The sequence below is a fragment of the Sturnira hondurensis genome, unplaced genomic scaffold (assembly GCF_014824575.4).
Source record: "Sturnira hondurensis isolate 20B ecotype Veracruz unplaced genomic scaffold, ASM1482457v3 Scaffold0018728, whole genome shotgun sequence".
NCBI lineage: Eukaryota > Metazoa > Chordata > Mammalia > Chiroptera > Phyllostomidae > Sturnira > Sturnira hondurensis.
Genome location: NW_028091359.1, coordinates 18,808,034 through 18,832,962, shown reverse-complemented (window position 1 = coordinate 18,832,962; position 24,929 = coordinate 18,808,034). Strand labels below are relative to the sequence as shown.

At 42.3% G+C, this 24,929-nt stretch overlaps 1 protein-coding gene across 1 annotated transcript in view; it reads right to left on the bottom strand.

Moving 5' to 3' along the window:
* The window catches only part of VPS53 (VPS53 subunit of GARP complex), a 140,313-nt gene that overhangs the window by 69,418 nt on the left and 45,966 nt on the right, over window positions 1-24,929 (bottom strand). Inside the window, exons 8-11 of the mRNA XM_037069757.1 lie at window positions 20,610-20,688; window positions 17,786-17,929; window positions 17,179-17,321; window positions 11,803-11,944 (exon numbers count right to left, since the gene is read on the bottom strand). Coding sequence (XP_036925652.1) covers window positions 11,803-11,944; window positions 17,179-17,321; window positions 17,786-17,929; window positions 20,610-20,688 — 508 coding nt within the window. The remainder of the gene's footprint in view (window positions 1-11,802; window positions 11,945-17,178; window positions 17,322-17,785; window positions 17,930-20,609; window positions 20,689-24,929) is intronic.

The following is a 24,929-nucleotide window of genomic DNA, read 5'->3' as shown; positions in this document are numbered from 1 at the left end:
AAGGATCATCCCGTCTTTGGCCTGAGCAACTGCATGGCTGGTGTCACCATCAGCTGAGCAACAAACCCTGGGTTGGAGTCGGGCTGTGCTTGGGAATATTGCTTAACATCTCCAAGCCTCGGTTCTTCTACATGAAATGTGAAGGGCTGTTAATGCCCCCGCACAGAGCTGTCATGAGGATTAAGTGAGATCATGCACGTAAAGCATGAGCTATGTATACAAAACAGCTTAACACAAGGCCCGACACACAGGGAAAGCTCAGTTAGTGGTGGCGCTCATTAGCATTTAATAGGGTTGGGCAACTAAACAAGGCAGAAGTGCAGTTGTGTTTCTCTGGATGAAGCAACTCTCAGAAGAGGAAGAAATGGGAGCATGGGGCCAAGAAGTCTTGTAAAGATAATTCCCTTGTAAAGATAATTCTCACAAGTAAGATCCTGTCCCTACTAGTTTTGTCTCTGGGATCTCTCCAGGAAATAAAGGCAATGGGCCCATCAAAGTACAAGGCACAGGATCACTGAGCACCCTTCTTCCCTCGTTTGCTGCAAATCCCATAAAGTACCAAATGGACCACTATCCTGCTGGTAAATGTGACCTGACAAAGCCCTGAGGGCAGACACAGACTCTGCTACTTAGAGCACTACACTCCCGCTCAGATCAGCCCGGGGTGATGAAGGAACAGGCCTTTGCAGAGGGCAGGCAGAGCCCGTTGTCCCAGCAACCAGACCACACTTCTCATTCTCACTTTGCAGCTGCTGTAAACCATAGAGAATTACAAGTTTGGGTTTAGATTTTAAATAACTTAAATGACATACTCCATGACCTCTGGGGCAGCTAAACAAGACCTGAATTTGCCCAGAAATGAATGACTTTCTGATTTTAAAAGAATGCATTCTTTTTTCTTTCTTTTGCTATGAGAGTTGATGTCAAGTCCACATAGGAAAGAGGAATTCTTCACACAGTAAGTAAATTCCTACTAATTAAACCACATGGGATTCCCAACACCTCCAAAAGCATGAGGGCCACAGGTCAGTCAAGTTGTCTAATTTACTCTTAGGAAGACAGAACTTGGCTTTAGTCAGTATTTATACATATCTGGGCCTGTCTGAACCAATTCCTTTCTGAGGCCCTAGCTGGGCACTTCAAATTATCAAAGAGGGAACTCTGAAATTCAAGACTAATCTGTTTCTTCTCCCTGGAGGAGAAAGCATTTGATTAAGAAATTCAAGTCCCACAATTCCTGCACTTCTTATTTCGTAAATACCTGACCCCAGCCCACTCCCTAATCTGTCCTTACTAAGATGTTCTGGAGGCTTCAGATGATGGGGATGTGAACACAGAGCTAAGCACACTGGGTTTAGCAATGCTGGGGCCCTTCTCTTGGTGCCACCATGTCCGTATCTTACATTGTGACAGTTATGCATAGGTTTCGTTCTCCATCAGCATCGGTCATATTCAGTTTTTCATCTCTTCCCAAGGCCCACCAAGCGGGGGGGCAGGGGGGGAGCTTAAAAAACACTTGGATGAGAAGCATTTAATAAAATCCTCTTCAGAAACCTTGGGAACATTTTCTATTTTCTGTAAACAAAACAAAAAACCCTCTGTGTGTGTGTATGCTTGTAAGGAAATCTCAAAAATACACCCCAAACTATTAAACAGTGGCTATCTCTCCCTTGAGAGGGATTTACAGTAGTTGAGAAAGAAGAGACTGTTCTCTTAAAATATTTTATTCTGTTTGAGCGTGAACAGCTGTACTACTCTCTCTCGTTAGTAGAAAAAGTATTTATGTGAAGGGTGCAGATGATTTATAACGAAATCAGACAGTATTTTCTAGAACCCTTAATATTTTAAAATTGTGATATAATGAACTTAAACTCCCCATTTTAAGGTGACTTACAATGTAGTGTCTCTCGAGCACACTCACAAGGCCGCATCACCGTCACCACTATCCCTGACCCCAGAACACCTGACACCCCAGAAGCAGCTCCGTATCCACTAGCTGTCACTTTCCATCTTCCCCCTCCCCCCAGTCTCTAGCAACTACTTATCTTTGTTTACAGATTTGCCTATTCTGGACATTTCATATAAATGGAATCACATAATACGTGGCCTTTTGTGTCTGGCTTCTTTCATATAATATAGTGTTTTCAAGGTCCATCCATGTTGTACTATGTCTAGTATGGTAGTCCTTTTTTATGGCTAAATAATATTCCACTGTAGAGATACACCACTTTCTGTTTGTCCATTTGTCTAATAGACATTTGGGTTGTTTTTACCTCTTGGCTACCGTGAATAGTGCCGGATAAACGTTCGTGTACAAGTGTTTGTCTGAACATACGAAAATGTTCAATTCTCTTGGGTATACACCTAGGGGTGGAAGCATGAACTACAAACTAAAAGTCATTTTCAGATTGCTTTGGTTTGTTTTTTTTTCTGGCAGAGTTAGCCCTTTACATTAGCATTGGTGCATTAGCACCATACAATGCACTAAAACAATGACCACTTCTTTTGAATCTTAATAAAGCTCAATAATATCAAGGCTCAGAAATGGGAGAGGCTAAGCAGGTGCATTCGTAAGGGCCAAGGAAAATACAGGAAGCAGTCTGAAACACAGGCTATCTTAATCTTGGAAATGCTTCTACCTTTGACTCTATAATTCCACTTGTATAATAACAGAATAATCTGAAATGTGAACAGACTTGTTCACAAAAATGTCTATTGTGGCCTTATTTATACAAGTGAATAATTTTGTAAAAGTGAAAAGCACATAAGGGATAGCTAGGGAATTATGGGACATCTATACAATGAAATATTACATAGTGACTGAGAAAACCCTTAAGATACGACATGAAGGAAAGTAGGATAAAAAATTATATTTATATATCATATATAAAAATTAACTCAAAATGGATCGAATATCTAAATGAAAGGAGCTAAACTATAAAACTCTTAGAATAAAACATAAGTAAATAAATGTTTGTGACCTTGGATTCCTAGAAGAAAACATGGGCAGCAAATTCTGACATCAGTTTTAGCAATATTTTTCGATATATCTTCCCAGGCAAGGGCGACAAAAGCAAAAATAAACAAATGAGATTACATCAAACTAAAAAGGTTTTGCAGGGTGAAGAAAAACATCAACAAAACAAAAAGGTAATCCACTGGATGGGAGAAGATGTTTGCCAATGACACATCCAATGCGGGGTTCATTCAAAATATATAAAGAACTCATGTAACTCAACATCAAAAAAACCCCAAACAATCTGATTAAAAAATGGGCAGAGAACCTGAACAGACATTTTTCCAAAGACACCATACAGATGGCCAATAGACACATGAAAATACCTTCAGCGTCACTAATCATCAGGCAAATGTAAATCAAAACCACAGTGTGATATCACCTCATACTTATCAGACTGCTTATTATCAAGGAGACAACAAATAACAAGTGTTGGCAAGGCTGTGGAGAAAAGGGAACTCTCCTGCACTGTTAGTGGAAGGGTTGGCACAGCCACTATGGGAAACAGCAAGGGGCTTCATAAGAAAAAAACAAATAAAACTACCATATGACCCAGCAATTCCACTCATGGGTATCTATCCAAAACATAAAACATGAATTCGAAAAGTATATGCATCCTTATGTTCACTGCAGCATTACATACAATAGCCAAGACATGGAAGCAGCTTTAGTACCCACTGATAGATGAATGAATTAAGAAAATGTAGTATACATATACAATAAAATATTACCCAGCCATTAAAAAGAATGAAATGTTACCATTTGTTGCAACATGGATAGACCTAGAGGGTATTATGCTAAGTGAAATAAGTCAGACAGACAAAGACAAATACCATATGATCTCCCTTACATGCGGAATATAAAAAACAAATCAAAGCAGAAACAGACTCATAGGTATAAAGAACAAGCTGATGGTTGTCAGAGGGAAAGGAAATGGGGAGAAAGGCAAAAAAGGTGATGGGGCATAAGAGGTACAAACTTCAGTTACAAAATCTGTAAGTCATGGGAATGCAATGTACAGCATAGGGAATACAGCCAACATACAGTAATAACCTTGTATGATGTTGATAGTACACTTAGGGTGATCACTTTATATTTTAATTTTAAAAATGTTTGTGACCTTGCACCCCAATGTTCATAGCAGCACAATTTACAATAGTCAAGTGCTGGAAGCAACCTAAGTGCCCATCAGTAAATAAGTGAATCAAAAAAGTAGAACATCTACATGATGGAATACTTTGCATCGGAAAGAAGGAGCTTCTACCCTTTGTGACAGCATGGATGGAATTGGACAGCATTATGCTAAGTGAAATAAGCCAGGTGGTGAGGGACAAATACCACATGATCTCACCTACAAGTGGAACCTAATCAACAGAACAAACAAAAGAACAAGGAAAATAGAACCAGAGACATTGAAATAAAGAACAAACTGACAGTTACTGGGGCAGGGGGGGGAGGATAATATGGGAAAGAAGAGGGCTGTCATGGAATATGTATAAAGGACCCATAGACAAAGCCAGAGGCGGGTAGGATTGGGGGTGGGGGAAAGTGGATGCGGGAAAATGGAGACAACTATACTTGAACAACAATAAAAAAATATAATTATTATAAAGATCAAATGAAAGAAAAATGTTTGTGATCTTGGATATAACACCAAAACTCAAATAACAAAGGAGAAAAATAAATAATTTGGACTTATTAAATCAAAACTGGAAACTTATGCACATCGAAGGACATAACCAAGAGAGTTTAAAAACAGACAACTCACAGAATGGAAGAAAACATTTACAGAACAAATACTTAAGACATGATAAAATTTATAAATAATATATGAAATATATTTAGAATGTATAAAAAAACTCCTAAAACTCAATAATAGGAAGACAACGTAAAAATGGGAAAAGGACCTAAACTGACATTTCTCTATAAAAAATATACAAATGACCGATAAGCACATGAAAAAATGTTCAATATCATTAGTCACTGAGAAAATGCCAAGTCAAAACCACAAGGAAATACTACTTTACAACATGATATTGGCCGTAATTTAAAAAAAACACACAAAGTATATTGGTGAGGATGTAGAAAAATCGAAACTCTCCTACACTGGTGGTGGGAATGTAAAATAGTGTAGATGCTGTGGATAACAATTTGGCAGTCCCTCAGAAAGATAAAAACAGTTACCACATGACCCAGCCATTCCACTCCCCGATATATTTCCAAGAGAACTGAAAACATATGTTCACAAAAGAACTAGTACACAAATCACAACTGTTCATAGCATTGTAATAGTCAACCAGTGGAAACAACTCAAATGTCAGTTAACTGACAAATGGATAAACAAAATGTATGTCCACATAAGGGAATGTTATTCAGCCATAAAAAGGGGTGAAGCACTGACATACGCAACACAATGCATGAACCGCAACACAATGGATGAACCGTGAAAGCACTGTACTAAGTGAAGGCCACAATTATGACTCCATTCATATGAAATGTCTAGAACAGGCAAACCCGTAGAGACTGAAAGTAGGTTAGCAGTTGGCTGGGGCCAAGGGAAGGAGGAAATTGGAAGTGACTGCATAGGGTTGGGTATGTTCCTTTGGGGACAATGAAACTGTCCTGGAATTGGAGAGTTGGAATGGCGGCACAATTGTGAAAATGCTTTAAAAAATGAAATTGTATACTTTCAATAATGAGCTTCGTGTGAAATTGTTATATGAATTTTATTTCAATTTTAAAAGTAAAATAAACAGAGAAAAATGAATTTAAAAGGTATAATTTTAACTGTATAAAATGTACAGAACAAACACCCAAATTCTCATCTGGTTAATGGGAAGACAAATGACATTTTTTTCTGCCTTTTTATTCTTGGCTATAATTTCTAAATTTTCTATGTTGACCATGAGTTACTTTCTTCTTAGAAACAAACAAGTTAATCTCCAATTAGGATGTTATTCACATGAAGAAATATATTTCTTTAGCATCAAATAAAATTTATAGGCCCTGGCTGGGTAGCTCAGTTGGTCAGAGCGTCATACCAATACACCAAGGTTGTGGGTTCGATCCCTGGTCAGGGCACATACAAGAATCAACCAATGAATAAGTGGAGCAACACAGTGAAGTTTCTCCCTCCCTTGCTCTCTCTTTCTCTAAGATTAATCAATAATAAAGCATTTATAAAATATTTTGAAACACTAAAAGGGGCTAACTAGCTAAGGGAAAGCTATTTCCTTGTATTTTGGCAAAACTACAGAGACCCTGTCCCCTCCTGCTCTCCCATACTCTCCCTAATGCAGGTGTTCAGTTGCTGAAGACTGAGCTGTAGGGTATAAGTAGTGAACCTTTTGCAAGCATTCTTGTGCTCAGACAGGATGGTCAAAACTCACACCTGCAGCTTCTACATTTATAATGTAATTTTAAAAACTGGGCAAGTATAAATTTATATTAAAATGATCCAGTATAAGCCAAAGGACGATTCTACTTAGAAAGGCAACTTATGCAATGGCCAAGAAAAGGAGAAATGCAGCTGCATGAAATGGGAAAAAAATTTAATTTTATTAAAAAATAAACTTCCAAATTCAGTGAACCAGTTATAACAACTTAACCTGATCTACTCTGCTTTCATAGAAGCTGAATATAATGTTTACCTTGAGTCTAATCATCGAGTCACTAACACATGTGGGTACAGTTAAATCACATCCAGACATTTGCTTTTAATTTCAAGGCATTTTAATTTACAGACTATTTTGAATCTCTCCTAAAGGGTCAGGAGTTGAGGAAATCAGCAAAAAGCAGTGGCAGTTCACTTCTTCCAGTGACAGGGACAGCACAGGACATTACAAACTTGTCAGGGATAGAAAAATAAAACAAAACAAAACAAGCCCTGTCTTTACAGTTTTTTCAGTCTACATCTCTTTCAGATGTCAAGGTTGCATCTGGCAAAAAAGAGCAGGAGATGATGCATCGCAACGATCACTTAGGAGGAGCTGAACTATGGCAGGTCTTTCCAGGTGAACTCATCACCCCTCAAGCTCACCCTCATTCACTGTCAATCAGTCAAGGGTAGACGGGTGTGGGGTTGGGAGGGTGTCTGGTCAACTTGGCTCCTTGGCTGACTTCTTATCCTTCCACGGAACTCACTAACTATTTGGAAATTGGGCATTTAGTAAAGGGTCTCAGGGGCTACCCTGGTCCATTTTGTAGTTTATTCTGACACCCTGAAATAAAATGGCAGCCACAGAAGATTTTCCAAAAAGGGGGGAAAACCCCAAAAACATATTCTGAGGGAGCAAGGCAGCACGGGGAGGAGGTAAAGGGACAAGGAATGGCAGGCCGTCAGGTAGGTACCCAACAGCTAGACTAGGAATCAGGCCGGTTGGAAGCCCTGGGTCAACTAGGCAGCCTCTTCCCAGCATTGTCTGTTGGGAACACGGTCAGTGGCCCTGACTAATCCACCGGGATCCCTGCTAGTGTGGCCCCACTAGGTCCATGGCAAGGTGATGTCAAGACCAAGCTCAAGGTAAACAACCCTACAGTGAGAAGCAGGACCTTCCCATCTCCCCAGAGCAGGCCGCAGTGAACTGATCGCCCAAGAGCTGGCCTGCCTCACTGATGAGCCCATGGGCGTGCTGTTGCGCTTCCAGACACAGACCATGGAGGGAGAACCCGAAGCCTTTGGAGTAGTCATTTGTTAAGACCTGGAACGCATAATGGTGGCTGGGTCATGATAACTGGGACAGAGACGATCTGGGGGAAGAGTTTGACTCAAAGAAGTTTAAGGATTTGAAAATAAAGGGAGAAGTTGAACAATTTGGAGAAGTCCTGGAGAAGACAGCTAACCAGCTGTGGGGTGAGTAAAGAGCTCATGGTTCAGTAGGATTTTCTGGTCAAGGATTTGTAACCTGAAACTCTCTGCAAATTTGATAGAGAGGAAACAACTGAGCAACTGGAGGAGATATTTGTAAATGGATCACGTCAGAAAAATTTCAAAACCAGAGGACCCAAAAGGAAGATTGGCAAAAAACATTCAAGTGTTCCTAGCTGACCATGACCCACCCCACAGATCACAGCATCTGGCAGGATTCAGAAGGCTGCAGCTAGGACGGTGGCAGAGTGAGTGAATGTGGGGACAGGCCAGCTGCCCTGGGGCACAAGCACCTCCAGCCCTCTCCTCCCTCAGACGGAAGCAGGTTAACAGTTGGCCAGCTGCCATTTTGACATCTCTATACTGGTTTTCTATAAAAAAAGTATTGGCTTTACAAACTTATGTATAGCTTTTACCCGTTTTTCATGGTCTCTGTGTGGTTACATTGTTTAGTATCCTTGCCTTGTCTAGAGGGGTGTTCTTTGCCCATGTTGCTCTTTTGACCTTTGGGGCATTTTCTAGCACAAGCGAGACCTGATGTGTCCAGGCCTACAGGCTACCCTGGTCATCAGACACAAAGGAGCCATTTGTTTCCCTGTAAACCTATAGCTCACTAAATGTAAAAGCAAAATCACTAGGACATAGAATCTAGACACCGGAGAGGAAGAATAGCTCAGAACAGGTATTTGACACTAACGTTACTCAAGCATCCTTTACTAGGACCTATTTTCCATACAGTTAGCTGGATTACCTTAGACTCTACTGACCTTGCCCAGCTGGAACAGGGGAGCTCAAGGGGCACTTCCAGCTGGGACCTGTGCTCAAAGCTTAAACTTCCTTGTCCCCAACAGATCTCTGTAGGGCAGAACCCCAAGATGCGAGAGTCTCTGTTTAAAACCAGGCCAGAAGCATGGCGTGGCTGGCACAGACGAGAGCCAGCATGAGGATGTCAAGCCGGTGCTGAAGCCGACCATAGCCTTCTCAGGAGAGGCACACACATCTTTCGATGGCATTTATGTCTGTTACCTGTTTCCCTCTGTGACTTGTATTTTCTTTAAGAGCATTTTCCTTTCTTTTGGGGCCTATGTTTTTTCCTTGTTACTAAAAGGAAATCAATTTTGAACATGAGTTAATAATCAAATGAATGTGTGTATATTACATATATATATATTTTATTTAAGTACAAAAAGACGGCTTTGTGATTCGGTTGTATTTTACTTCAATGAAGACATGAGTGGCACTAAGTAGGAAGGGCCTTGTGCTAACGCTGAGGGCTGCCCCCTCCACTCTTCAGCCCAGTGCCCCAAGGGACCAGCTCCTGATGCTCCTACTTCGAGGCAGGACTTGTGGGGCACAGAGGAAGCCCAGCGAAGCCCCAGAATTTTAGAACTGGAAGGGTGGAGCTAGGGAAGACAGTGGAGTGATGGGTAAGCAAGGGAATGGGGCTCTCCCCAGCCTCTGCCCTTTCTCCCCTGCTTTAATCACAGTTGCTCAGTTTTCCTGTATTTACATATAAGCTATGTGGTCTCAGGTAAGTTTCCAACGAGTATAGCACCTGTCTCCTACAGCTGATGAGGCAAAGTGACTGACTCCAGGAACACACCTAGCACGGTGTGGGACACACGGTGGATGTTCAAAATATGTTAGCTATTATTCGACGTGGAGTCCACATTCGGGTTTATTAGAGGAAAGAGTTTTGAAAGTCAGTTTTGGCCCATGTCTCTTATTTTTTAAAAAAACTGAAAAATAACTTTGTTAAAGTATGTCAATGAAAAACTATGTTTAAAAAAGTAGGTAAATGCATTTGTATAAGAAAATTCAAACAAAATACCAGAGTCAAATGAAAGAAAAGCCTTCGCTTCTCCACCTTCTCTCACTCCAACTTCCCTCCCCAGAGACACCCACTGTTACCATTTCCAGACCCTTTTCTCACACACTTATATACATAAACATGCTTTTTATTTTTTATATAAATAAAATTATACCATATGTCCTGGCCTGCAAGCTTACATTTTGCACTTAACACATCCGAGAGGTTTTTCCCTGGGATGGCACATCTGGACCCACCTCCCATCTACCATTTGTAAATGGCTGCACGCTACCTCACAGGATACCGCATTCTGCTGAACCATTTTTCAAAGATGAACATTGCCTCTTTCTTGGTATGCATTTTTTTCTGTAGACTTCACAGCTAGGTATGAAATTGTTGCCTCACACTGCACTCACATTTAAATTTCTGATACATAATGAAAATCTGCTCTTTAAACAGGTAGTCTCAATTTGCATACTGGTACTAAAAGCCTTCATTGTTACTCTTATAATTTTGCCAACCTGATGTATAAAAATTAGTATCTTATTCTATTTTTTCATGTACTTATTAACCAACTGTTATTTCTTCAATGAATTTCCGGCAGGATGCTGTACTAATTTTTCTTTGGTTGTCTTTTTCACATTGATTTTTAAGAATTCTTTATGTATGCCAAATATTAACCATTTGTCTTTTTAAAATATAATTTTTATTGTATTTTCTCCATGACCATTCATGTGTCTTATATAGCTTAAACTGTTCTTTCCTAAGAAACATTTTACTTTTTGCATTAACTTTATTTATTTTGAATATGGACCACTTCACGAAGGCACATACCATCCTTGTGCAGGGCTGCGCTGACCCCGTGCCATCCCAGTTGTAGGGTATGCGCTGCCGAAGCGAGCACTTAAATGGTTTTTTCCTTCATACAGCCTAATATCCTTTAATTATGCTTATGGCCTTTTCTCCCCAAACAGAATTTCGTTCTTTTTGTGTTGTCACATCTTTTAGTACTTATCTTTATGGCTTCTGGGTTTTAAGTCTTGTGTATTTCCCCAGCACCCTGTTATTACAGGAGAGCCTATTCTTTTCATTTCCCAGGGAAGGCAACTCACTGAGGGACGGCAGAGTCAAAACCGGGCACAAGTCTCTTTAGATTGCTGATCCAAGGATTGTCCCACCAAACCATACCACTTCTCTGTTGTTGCTGCAGTTTAAAAAAAATCCCAGCCTTAAAGGAAATTCATGAGCTATGACTCTCTCAGCTTGGACTGTCTCCTCTCTCCCTCCTGTGCCTGTCTGCCTGCACAAGGTCTGTATACTCTCTGTGAGATGAGGAAGCAGGGATGAGTCAGCCATGATTCCTGTACTCAAGGAGCTCAAGTCTGTGTGTGCAATGATGTAAACAGAAATTACTACACACTAAACATCTGGTTTCCCCATGGATAGAAATCTAAAGAAAGCATATTGATGTGTGAGCAGGGAGCCTGGGTTTCTAAGAGGGTTTTCAGAGAGACACTTTGGGCCTGGTCTTTGATTACATGGAGATCAAATGGTTCTAACCAACACCACCACATTCCACCTTTCCAACGGGGGTACACAGTCCTCAGACCGGTGACCTCTGCCTGCTAATCTTTGGGTATCTCTCTGACTTGGAATTCTGCATACATGGCTTTGAAGTTTATGGAGACACAATGAACTGGTTTACTCACCAGAGACATTAAGAAGACAAACCCTAAAGTAAAAACATAACCAAATTATAATAAAACTCAATAGTTAATCAAGTAATATGGTATTTGTGAGTAATTAGGTGAGGCCTCTGACTCAAAAAACTGCTAGTCTGTAAAATGGGGCCAATACTTAGGTAAAATGATGATAGTATCTGATAAGAATGGTCATTCTAAAAACATGAAGTATTTATTGCAAAGAGACAAACACTAAATCCACAGAAAGTACTCTGTACCTTTAGCACTTACACACCCAGTGAAATCCCTGGAGTAGGGGATTAAGCACTAGAGCCCATGGACGGACCCACCAGATGTTGAGAGACTAAAGCGAAGCCCGCCACCCCTCCATGGAGGTCACATTCCAGGCTCCCTTGAGAAGTCTTACCAGGCTTCCATCTGCCAGAGTGCAGCCAGAGAAGCGTTTTGCAAGAAATCCCTCAAAGTTAGTTGTTCTCTGAATAGCAAAAAGAAGCAATTTCACTTCAATTTCCTTAGCTCTGGTACGCATAATCTTGGCAAGTTCTGTCCTTCAAAATAAAGAGGTAAGAATAGTGTCAAACAAATGGATCATTCAAGATAAGACAAAGTAAATGGTTTTAGTATGTATTTTTTTAAAAATGGCCCTGGCTGGTTTGGCTCAGTGGATTGAGTGTCAGCCTGCAAACAAGGGTCTCCGGTTTGATTCCCAGTCAGAACACATGCGTGGGTTGTGGGCCAGGCCCCCTGTTAGGGGTGTGCGAGAGGCAACTGATGGCACATGGATGTTTCTTTCTTTTTTTAAAATTTATTTATCTTTAGAGGGGAAGAGGAGAGAAATACCAATGTATGGTTGCCTCTCGTGAGTTCCCTGCCGGGAACAGGCCCGCAAGCCAGGCATGTGCCCCGACTGGGAATCGAACCCCGATCGTGTGGCTTGCAGGCCCGCACTCAATCCACTGAGCTACACCAGCCAGGGTGGCACATTGATGTTTCTCTCCCTCTCTTCCCCTCTCTCTATAAATAAATAAATAAAATCTTTTTTAAAAAGTCTGTGGCCATTTCAAATCCTGAGGTCTGTTACCAACTTAGTTTAATTGTTTTGTTGGAGAATTTTAAGGTGAAATTATCCCCCAGTCAAGGATTATGGACACCAATTCATTTACATTGTTACTACTATTTTTAAATAGTTAAATTTTTCAATGCTTTATTAATAATATATATGAAACAGTATCTTATAAAAATGCATACTTTTCTATGCAATTTCATGAGTCATTAGTTATCAAATGACAAAACCCTCAATCTTCTCCCTGAACAGAGGGCTGTAACCCTGGAAACACACGAGACCGGTCCCCCTGTATGAAAAGTACGCGTTTTGTGGTTCCTCCCTGTTTAAGGGCTTCCCCAGTGTTCTGTTTCGGAATGTAAGTTGTTCGAGGGCAGTGATACAAGATTTCTTTTTTTTAAATATATATTTTATTGATTATAGCATTACAGTTGTTCTATTACCCCCCTTCATTCTCCTCCACCCGCACACCCCTCCCCCACCATTCTCCCCCCCCCTTAGTTTATAACCACGTGTCTCAAGTTCTTTAGATTCTATATTTCCCCTACTATTCTTGCCCTCCCCCTATCTATTTTCTACTTACCCTCTATGCTATTTTCTGTACCTTCTCCCCCCTTCTCCTCCTCCCACTACCCTGTTGATAACTCTCCATGTGTTCTTCATTTCTATGGTTCCACTCCTGATCTAGCTGTTCTCTTGGTTTGCTTTTGTTTTAGGTGTGGTTGTTGATAACTGTGAGTTTGCTGTTCTTTCACTGTTCATATTTTTCATATTCTTTTTCTTATATACGTCCCTTTAGCATTTCATATAATAAGGGCTTGGTGCTGATGAACTCCTTGAACTTGAACTTATCTGAGAAGCACTTTATCTGCCTCTCCATTCTAAATGAAAGCTTTGCTGGATAAAGCAATCTTGGCTGTAGGTCTTTGGATTTCATGACTTGGAATACTTCTTTCCAGCCCCTTCTTGCCTGTAAGGTCTCTTTTGAGAAATCCACTGACAGTCTGATGGGAACTCCTTTGTAGGTGACTGTCCCCTTATCTCTTGATGCTTCTAGGATTCTCTCCTTCATTTTCATCTTGGCTAATGTAATTATGATGTGCCTTGGTGTGTTTCTTCTTGGGTCCAACTTCTTTGGGACTCTCTGAGCTTCCTGGATTTCCTGGAAGTCTATTTCCTTTGTCAGACTGGGGAAGTTCTCCTTTATTATTTGTTCAAGTAAGTTTTCCACTCGTGACTGTTTCTTTCCCCCTTCTGGTATCCCTATAATCCGGATGTTGGAATGTTTAAAGATGTCCTGGAGGTTCCTAAGCCTCTCCTCATTTTTTTGAATTCTCATTTCTTCATTCCTTTCTGCTGGGATGTTTTGTTCTTCCTTCTGGTCCATTCCATTGATTTGAGTCCCAGTTTCCTTTCCATCACTATTGGTTTCCTGTGCATTTCCCTTCATTTCAATCAGTTTAGCCTTCCTATGTTCCTCTAATTTGTGACTAAAATCAACCAGTTCTGTGAACATTCTGATCGCCAGTATTTTGAACTGTGCATCTGAGAGGCTGGCTATTTCTTGGTCACTTAGAGTTATCGGCTCTGGTGCTTTGAGTTCTTCTTGATCCATCTTTTGAACTGTTCGTGCCTGTTACGTATCACGATCGGAGCCCTAGGTGTTCATCAGAGCAGGGCAACTCAGTGGCTGGGTTGTGATGCTGTATGTGGGGGCGGGGTCAAAGAGGAGCAATGGCGGTCCCATCTGCCGCCTCCCGCCGCTGCTGCCGCAGCTGCCATCACCACCGGGGCCTTCGCGCTTCGTCTCCCCATCTTCGTCTCCCAGTGTGCGAATGTGCGACCGCAGTGAGCCCTCTGCCTTGGGTTCGCCCGCTGGGGCCTGTGCGGCCTGTCTCACTGTGTGCGAATGTGCGACCTCAGTCAGTCTGCCCCACATCCCAGCGAGGCCTGCACTGCCTGTGTGCCTGGGTCTGGGGATCTTTCCTGCCCGATCCTGCTTCGCTGCTGGCTCCGCCCCTCTTACCAGCCTGGTTGAACGGTTCGTTGTTGTTGGACTTCCGTATAGTTCAATTTTCTGTTCTTTGGCTGTGTCTTTGTTTACTAAACCTTTGTTATATTCAAACTTGGTTGTGGGAGAGGGCACAGTGTTTCCACCTATGCCTCCATCTTGGCAGAAGTCACCCTGAACAGCCAAGATTTCTTAGTAAGAGCTGCACTATGATCGTCTTCTTCCACAACACATGACAAAATCAAACTGAACTTATTTGATAATTAAATGTCTGTAGGATTTTAGCCAAAACTCAAACAACGAAAGCTTAGCAGCAGTGCCACCATTAGCGACACAACAGCAGGCTGGTTGGCTTTAGAACACTGCCAGTCTCCGGCAGACTTCATTTTTCAGAGTCAGCTTACAAGTCACCGGTCTGTAAGCTAAAGAGAATTACTTATCAGTTTCTCAAGGAATTCATCTTTCTTTGCTTATCAGGACTTAGAAAGTGACAACCACAACTGACCTCAAATCAATACTAAAGGTTATCTAAATCTATGCTAGCGAGTGTTTCTTTAAACAGCCACAAGAAATGTACAACACCAAGAGTAAATCCTAACGTACGGACTCTGGGTGATAACCATGTGCCAATGGAGGTTCATCAATCGTAACGGATGTACCACTCTGCTGGGGGGATGCTGTTAATGAGGAAGGCAACGCATGTGTGGGGCAAGGGTATGCGGGAAATCTCCGTCTCTTCCTCTCACTTTTGCTGTGAACCTCATACTGCTCTATAAAAATAAACTCTATTAAAAAATAAAACCCATAGCCACTTTCCCATAAAACATTTCTCCCAGCACAATGTACTTAAATTTGCAATGTGACTGTATTCTCTGATTTTAAGACAGGCGGCCAACATGGACCACTCTAAGGGGGCTGAGTTAGGCTTAGATATGAAAGTTTTTATTAACCTGGAGTTAATGTAACTGTGAATTATTAGAATGAAATATATAACTAATAAAACACAGTCACCACCACTGTACTGGTATAGCTACAAGTTAAAAAAAACCCGTTGACTTTAGCTTTTTCATGGATATACTGATCTAACTTTCTTGGGCTTTAATTCTTGAATATAAAGGAACCATGTAATAGACATGCAAATCCAGGAAGCACAGAGAGTCCCAAACAAGATGGATGCAAAAAGGTCCACTCCCAAGACATCATAATCAAAATGCCAAAGGTTAATGATAAAGAGAGAATCTTAAAAGTTGCAAGAAAAAAGTTAGTTACCTACAGGGGAGTTCTGATAAGACTTCCAGCTGATTTCTCAAAAGAAAGTTTGCAGGCTAGAATGGATTGGCACAAAATATTCAAAGTCATGAAAAGCAGAAACTACAGCCAAGATTGCTCTACCTAGCAAAGACATTTAGAATCGAAGGGCAGATAAAGAACTTCCCAGACAAGAAAAAAACCGAAGGAGTTCATCATCACCAAACCACTATTATATGAAATATTAAAGGGACTTAAGAAAAAGACAAAGATCAAAACTATGAACAATGAAATAAATTATTCATATAAATAAATACATATCAATAAATACATATCACCAATTGAATTTAAAAAACACACTAAGTATACAAGAACAGAGACAGAATCGTGGACGTGGGGAGCATTTTGATGGCTGCCAGATGGGAGGTGATGTGAGAGAATGGGTAAAGAGGTGAGGGGATTAAGAAGTACAAATAGGGCCCTGGCTGGTGTAGCTCAGTGGATTGAGTGCGGGCCTACAAACCAGAAGATCACGGTTTGATTCCCCGTCAGGGCACATGCCTGGGTTGCAGGCCAGTTCCCAGCAGGGGCCAGTTCCCAGCAGGGGATGCACGGGAAGCAACCATACATTGATGTTTCTCTTCCTCTCTCCTTCCCCTCTAAAGATAAATAAATAAAAATTTAAAAAAAAAAAGAAGTACAAATAGGTAGTTATAGAGTAGCCATGGGGATGTAAAGTACAGTATAGGAAATGGAGAAGCCGAAGAACTTACACGCATGACCCGAGGACATGAACAACAGTGGGCATTGCCTGGGGGAGTGTGAGGTGCTGGGTGGAGGGGGACAAAAGGAGAAAAACTGGGACAAGTATAACAGCATAATCAATAAAATATAACTTTTTTAAAAAAGGGATTATGTAGCCCCTGGGCTACACTCATGGACAATGAGGACAGGATGAATGAGAAGATCTTTAAAATGCTTAAAATACTAGGATGCCAATATTATTAACTACCCAAAGACTACAAATACTGTATTAAGGATGAGAAAAATTGTTCAATAAACTTTTCCTGATGGTTTACTATGTCGCTGAAGTAGATTCCACCTGTCCCTATGGAACTAGCTATCTATAAGTCAGAAAAGCAAACTGATGATGGATGTGTACAACTGTAAATATATGTGTGATCAGACACAGGGGAAAATGTGGGGCAATGAATCACTGTAGCTAAATTTGGTTGTTGAGCCTTGAGTGGGTGAAGTCGAGAAGGCAGGCTACTCAAGGCAGGGCTAGGCCAAAGGGAGTCCTGGAGCGAAGCTGGGAGCAGAGATGGGGGATAATTGGATATGAGGGTGATATCCATTGTTTGGTGGCATCAGTAGTGACTCCAATCCACAAGACAAGGAATCGCTAGACACGAGGACTGACCGCACCGAACACCGAAGTCGTCAGGGTCGGAATCTACCTTGTGACGTGGCAGAACTCTACCGCAATCCTCTCGGTCATGTTCCACTCACGAGGAAACATTCGGCCGTACTTCTCCTCGTAGTCCACAAGCTGGCGTTTTATCCAGGCATAGCGTCTGTCAATTTTGTCCAGCCAGGCCACCTTAGGACATCAGGGAACAAAACCCATCCCAGTACTCAGAGGTAGTGTTGACAGTTTAAGGCAACAGCAAAAACGTGGAACAAAAAACCCCACAACCCAAGTCTCTCCTTCTCATGGTTCTAAGGCATCTGGTCTACTCTCTCCTTGCTCCAGGGGTTTTACCCTGGGGTCCATGACTGGGTTTTGGAGGTCTGTAAATTTCCTGAAACTGTATGCAAAGTTTTATGCACAGCTGTCTTCTTCTGGAGAGAAGAACTATAGCTCTCATTAATTTTTCCAAGGGGTCAGTGACCCCCAAATGGTTAAGAACCACTAAACTGTACAGTTAGCCCCTAGGATTCACGGTTCAACAATCAACTCTTTAAGACAGTAATACTAATAAAGTATAAATCAGTATACTTGAGAGCATTCAATTTTCCACAGAATTCGAATTTAGTATCTGATCTCATTTGGTGGATACTTACATCTTGGTTTTCTTGAAAAAGTACTAGATACTCTGACAGATGCTGTTTAATAAACTTCTTGATGAGTTCCTGTTTGATTCTGGGGTCCAAAATATTAGCAACCAGACATGCGTCTCTGAGGACATTGCTGGGTCCTCCTGGCCGCTGTTAAAACAAACACATAGCAATTCAAAAGCCAGAAACAACCTTTAAATCTCACGGTCTGTGACAGCTTCTACTTCTCGCTCCTCTCCTGAAGTTATTATTCCCACTCCCGTGACACTCATTCTCCTGCTGCGGGTGGAAATGTCAGTCCTTGTTCCTGGATGAGAGAATCATTAAGCTAGAGTGCAGTAGCCAATATTAAAGCTACTCCGTCAATCAGCAATGAGACATTTTGAAATATGTGGCCAGGAATGATCACAGGAAATGTTGCTTTCCGAACACCAAACCTGAAATCACCTTGTGGAAGAGCCCAGAATTCAGAATGACCCTGGTCCCATTCCACATGTGCCGCTTTCCCTGATTCCAACCTCAGATGCCTGTTCTTAAGGTTCTGTGTACCAACCAGTACGGTGGCATTTAAATCGTAAAATCAGGTACCAAACCATTGGAACTGTTTTACTATAGCCAACCATCCGGATATGCAGCTAAAGGTAAATTATAGTATCAGCCCCTTGACCTATAAAGAACAGTAGAAGGACATCGAGGGGCTGTATTGATACATCGCAATTAGTGAAGGCAATTCAGTCTCGCCGAAACTTTCTTTATGCCACAAAGTTGATGCTAACTCACTGAATGAACACAGCTGGCTGAGTGGATTATTGTAGAAAGAACACTTGGCATCTACTCTTGGCTTAGCTAAATAGCCACGTAGCTTTGGCACAGCTATTGAATTTCATCTGAAAAATAATAGACTTTAGGTGATGAGTAAAGTTCTTCCAAATCTTTGTGTTTTGCTTTATTTTTGTCAACTCTGTCCAATTTATCCACCTCTGCTGAAGTTTAAGTGTTTCACAAGTGTTACCTAAGCCGCCTCAGAGCTAAACTGTAAAAGTGCTGACTCGTGCCATGCTGAGAGGCTGTTAGGACGCCCTCGGAGCGCGCTGACTGCTCAGCCTTTGCTTCTGCGTAAAAGCATTTGATTTAATGGAGAAGTCATAGAAGCCAAAACCCATGCGTGTATGGGTTCAGATTTTGTCATTTTACAAGGACTTCACAGGTTACCTTGGATAATTTTTTTTAAATATCATGAAGTGCAGTTGTGAAATAAATAGCTAGCACAAGGCCTTTAAGAAAAGTCAACAGCCATTAAAAGGAAAAAAGAAAACTCTTTATTTGTTACCCAGCCAGAGAAAAAGGGAGGCAAGTTGCCCTGACTGGATGACTCGGTTGGAGCAACATCCTGTACACCAAAGAGGCTGCGGGTTCGATCCTGGGTCAGGGTACATACAGGGGGTCAACGGATCAATGTTCCTCTGTTACACCGATGTTTCTGTCTTTCTCTCTCTGCCCCTCCCTCCACCCTCCCTAAGGTCAATAAACATATCCTTGGGTGAGGATTCAGAAAAGGGAAGCAAGTTGTTAAAGAAAACCATTTTCACTTCATCTGTCTGGTGGGATCTGGGCAAAAGATATAACATAGGTCATGGTTACATTCTTCTAAACAGTAAAGCTGGGCTTCCTCCACGTCCTTCGGAAACTCCGTGACACCAATGAACAGCAGATCCCACACTAAGAAGAGTCTAGTGCTCACAGTTTATGAACACCTTACGATCCCTCCTCACAGAATCGCTTTCCAACTTCCACTCCCCACAGTTACAGTGAATGAATAAGAATATAAAGCCCTCAGGACTTTACAAACGAAGTGTGTGATTCCTGGAAGACATCCACAATACGGGCAGACACTGAGACCAGGAGCGGGTTTCCCAGAGAAAGCAGTGCTCTACAACCTGGGGTGGCGACCCCTGCAGCACAAAGGAAAATAATGAACATATTCCCGTTACTGAATTACAGCACGGATCCAGGAAACGTTCCTCGGCTCAGTAACGAACGTGCACCCACCATCTCTGCCCACCAAGTGCAGCGAAGAACGCTGCCTGTCCACGTGTACTTCGGCTCCTGTGTGTGTTGAACAATTCTGTCTCTTGAAATAGCTCAAATAATAGAGGAGATAAAAGCTTCAGAAGGTTCTTCCCTCCGCTACAGACGCAAAGCATTAAGATTACGTCTGCTACAAGTCAAAGGTAGAGCTAAAGGCTCACTGCCAAGTGAGGCCAAGCTTGTTACAGGAGACATGTAGCCAACAGCTCACGAGTGAGATACTGCGGGCTCCTCAGACACAACCCAACAGCTATGCCACCAGTGAGAGCAGAAGGGATTAATTCCAAAGAACAGGATTCTGATGGTCAAAAGCGAGTCTCCTAACTGTGTCACTCCAAGTTACATAAGCCCATGGACTCCCCCCCAACCAGTTGTCTTTTCACCAAATTGAAACCGGTGAGTTATATAACAATCCTAAAAAACACTGCGGCTTGAAGATTTTTTTCTAAACACAGCCATGAGAAAAAAAGGAATTTACTGGGCAGACAAGATATTAGGTTTGACACACATTAAATCAAACCAAAACAAATCCTCACTTCTTGACGCTGAAAGAACACAAATGAGGACTCAACATTGCTTTGGGATACTTAAAAATCAAGGGTGGTCTCGTTACCCTGAACCTTTGGCAAACAGACTTATAGCTGCCACCAAATAATTTTGGCATGATAAATGGAAACAGTAACTATAGTAAGTATGAATCTTGATAATATCTAAAGACTGGAGAGAAAATGCAAAATAATACCTTGGTACCCTGGGAAGGAAATGCTTCTTCAAAATCGGCCAGGATTTGTTGTCCTAACTCAGTCTGGGCAGCCTTCACTCTGTAGAGAAAATATAACATATGGCCTGGTGATTTTCAAATACTCGTAAGTAATTATGCAAAGATCTACAGAGGTCAGAACCCGTGGGAGTCCTTAGCAATAGGAAGGAGGGAGGGGCGCTAGACATGAGAGGCCGCACGTCTAGCAGGCTTATGACCAGGATCCAGCATCCTGTTTAATCTCAGGATGGATTTCCTATACCCATAGATTGTATCCATGTTCTTCTAGGCCACACCTTGCCCACCATGAGGCAGTGTATGTTAACCATCACAAAATATCATCAGGTGGCAGTTATGATGTGGGAAAATGCTACATCATAATAACAATAAGGCGTGAATCAAAGATAAATCCATTTTGGATTATGCATATAACTGCTCACTTGCTCCTTGGAGTAAAAAATAGAAGGAGAGCTCCACATTGTTTCAGAATTGTTTTTTTTTTAATTTTTAAGATTTTATTTATTAATTTTTAGAGAGAGGAAAATGGAGAGAGAAAGAGAGGCAGAGAACCAGCAATTGGTCACCTCTTGCACATCCCTAACTGGGGACCTGGCCTGCAACCCAGGTATGTGCCCTGATGGGGAATCAAACCAGGGACCTTTCGGTTCGCAGGCCTGTGCTCAATCCACTGAGCCACACCAGCCAGGCCCAGAGTTGGTTTGTTTTCCAACCCAGAATCCAAGATCAGGGTCAGAAGTTTTAACAAATAAATAAAAGGAATGTTTTCCGGACTTGAAAGAAAAAAGACCCAAAGGATAAAATAAACTGCTAATTGAGACTAAAAGCACTGAATGAAGATGTAAGTTCACTCGAAGACTATAAATATGAAGACTGAGTCACAATAAAAACTAGTTAGAAAGGGAAGGTTGGTACATAACACAGGGGTTTGCATGTACACTAGGAGCTGAACAAATATTTGACGGGGTAAATGAAAAGAGAAAGAAGCAGCTGAGGTGAGAGGGGAAGTTCGCGTCACTGCCCCCTGCCGCCCGTCCTCCGCCAGCCACTGGGCCCTGCACCAGCCAGCCCCCCGCCTGCCAGCTGGAGGGGAGCAAGGCTCTGAGGTTGCGGCTAAACGGCCCTGAGCCCGAGGCAAAGATTTTATCTTTACTAAAAGCATCATAAAATAGTGTTCCTCCTCTCTTGGGCTCCACCCTGTTACTTTGGAATTAACTTTATGAAACTTCTAGAAAAAGCAAACAACAGCTCAAAACCACAATTTCTTTGGCTACTAGGCAGTGCCTAGCAACCTAATTTTTCTTTCCTTCTTTCTTTTTTTTAACGAGAGGATAGGCAGGACCCAAAACAGTCTGATTTCTCTGTGGCATAGTCCTAAATATGCCTTTATTTTAAATACTTTCCAGGGTTTTTCCACTACCTTCAAAACGTTTAAAACCACTCCGATAGTTGGATTTATAGCCGTTTTAGTTAATTTCCAAGAGGCCTAGAAATGACAGAAATAAGGCTATCACTGGTGTAGGCCCCCCCAGAACAGAATTAAGACCATCCGTCTAGGCTTGCCCAATGGACAATGGGAAACATTTCAGACAAGAAAGAGAGAATAAGCTTTTGCAAAATTGCACCTTGGAGGTCTTGCAACTCTACACAATAGGCCAGGTAGACACACTCCCCTGGTGCCAGGTCACAGAAGGAGCTTCAAGAGCCCCCCGCTCCTCTGTTCTATTCTCCTCTCGGCAGCACACAGAGAGCACTGATCCTCCTGTGTTACAGGGACAATTCCCGGAGGGGAAGTCCCACCCCCAGGTAGGGACACTGTTGGCCATATTCTGAGGGCTCCTGGGCCTCCCAGTGATACTGAATGTCCCAGCTCTGTCTGTCACCCCACCATCCATTGACTCCACCGTCTCGATGGGTTTGAAACTGGGGTGCCTGAAAAGAACCAGAGGGTTGGTACTTCCAGATTGCAGAAAGGAGGGTGAAGTACCAGACAGGGATTTGCAGATCCCCTTGCCACCTTCAACCCATTTTCAAAGTCACCTCTTGAAATAGTCTAGATTTAGCTATGCCACTAGTGAGCTGCGCACAACTGTAAGGAAGTCATTTCCCCTACATGGGCTACAGCTGAGCATAGCTGTACAACAAGAGGGTAGGGATGGATGCCTGTACGAGAGGCCTCTCGGTGTCCTCTCCAGCAGTGACTATTCTACGACACCCATCGTATAGTGCTAGCTGCCAACAGCACCCATCTTTACAGGTCAGATATGTAATGAATGTCAGAGCAGAAGAGTAAGTTCCCACACACAAACATTTCCGAGTGTCGTTTTGGAGTGTCTATTGGTACTCAGGGGAAAGAAGCAGCCATCTGCCTCATTGACATAATGATGGTCTGTAAACCCAAACCACAGCCCCACGTATTTTCAGGGTGAGATGTGAACAATAATCTTCATAATCGGTTGCCTAAATAGGATCCTAGAAAAAAGGATCCTTTTTAGGATCCTTAAGAGAATCTATCTTCAATTTGACTCCTTTGGAATCCTTCCTTTTCTAACAGTGAAAAGCAAATGCTTCTGTCAAGAGATGGCCCAGCTGACGCTGAAAGCAGAGCACGTATGTGGACTGGGCCACCAGGATTTCCTGGTCATTTTTATGAAGCTCAATCTACAACTGAAAGAGAATGGGGAGGGAAATAAAAATCCTCCTGGCATCCAAATGAGCTCGGCCTGGTTGAGTGCGGGCACCTCAGTGCTGGTCACTTTTAGGAAATAAAAGATTCTCTGTGTTGCCCAGAAAGTTCAACCAACTGGTTTCTAGCATCCTCCACACCATGTGACTAAGGGTGTTTACAGGTGCCCTTTCCTAAAGGTGCTATCAGTTTTTATAAAAGGTAATGGCAAAAGGGCAGTAAATTATGAAGATTCTTTAAACATTTGTTGGTAAGTAACCCTGATGCTTCCATTACTTTGCGAATGACAGTCCCAAAGGAAATACTCGTAACAGTTCACAATAAGCTGACCTCCCAAATACGGTCTGTCCTGGACAGAAGGGTTAATTAGCCACATTAGTCAAAGATGCTCCATTTCCAAACAGACAGGCCCTCTAATCTCAACCAAGAATCTTAGAGTGACTCAGCTGGACGCTTTTGAGATCATCAAGTACAACCCTCACACTTTTGAAACCCTTACACTTTTGAAACTTACACTTTTGAAACGGAAGTTCTTTCAGAAGGGAACTTATCAAAGGCACATAGATAGGGACTTCCGCCAAGATGGAGGCATAGGTGGAAACACTGTGCCTTCTCCCACAACCAAGTTTGAATACAACAAAGGTTTAGTAAACAAAGACACAGCCAAAGAACAGAAAATTGAACTATACCGAAGTCCGACAACAAGGAACCGTTCAACCGGGACCAGTAAGAGGGGCAGAGCCAGCAGCGAAGCAGGATCGGGCAGGAAAGATCCCCAGACTCAGGCACACAGGCAGTGCAGGCCTGGCCGGGGTGCGAGGCAGACTGACTGTGGTCGCACATTTGCGCACAGTGAGACAAACCGCACAGACCCCAGCGGGCGAACCCAAGGCAGAGGGCTCATTGCGGTCGCACATTCGCGTGAGGGGAGATGAAGCGTGCAAGCCCCGGTGGTGATGGCAGCTGCAGCAGCGGCGGCAGATGCAGCAGATGGGACCACCATTGCTCCTCTCTGACTCCGCCCCCACATACAGCATCACAACCCAGCAACTGAGTTGCCCCGCCCTGGTGAACACCTAGGGCTCCGATCGTGATACGTAATAGGCACGAACAGTTCAAAAGATGGCTCAAGAAGAACTCAAAGCCCCAGAGCCGATAACTCTAAGTGACCAAGAAATAGCCAGCCTCTCAGATGCACAGTTCAAAATACTGGTCATCAGAATGCTCACAGAACTGGTTGATTTTAGCCACAAATTAGAGGGACATATGAAGGCTAAACTGAATGAAATGAAGGGAAATGCACAGGAAACCAATAGTGATGGAAAGGAAACTGGGACTCAAATCAATGGAATGGACCAGAAGGAAGAACAAAACATCCCAGCAGAAAGGAATGAAGAAATGAGAATTCAAAAAAATGAGGAGAGGCTTAGGAACCTCCAGGACATCTTTAAACGTTCCAACATCCGAATTATAGGGGTACCAGAAGGGGGAAAGAAACAGCCACGAGTGGAAAACGTATTTGAACAAATAATAAAGGAGAACTTCCCCAGTCTGGCAAAGGAAATAGACTTCCAGGAAATCCAGGAAGCTCAGAGAGT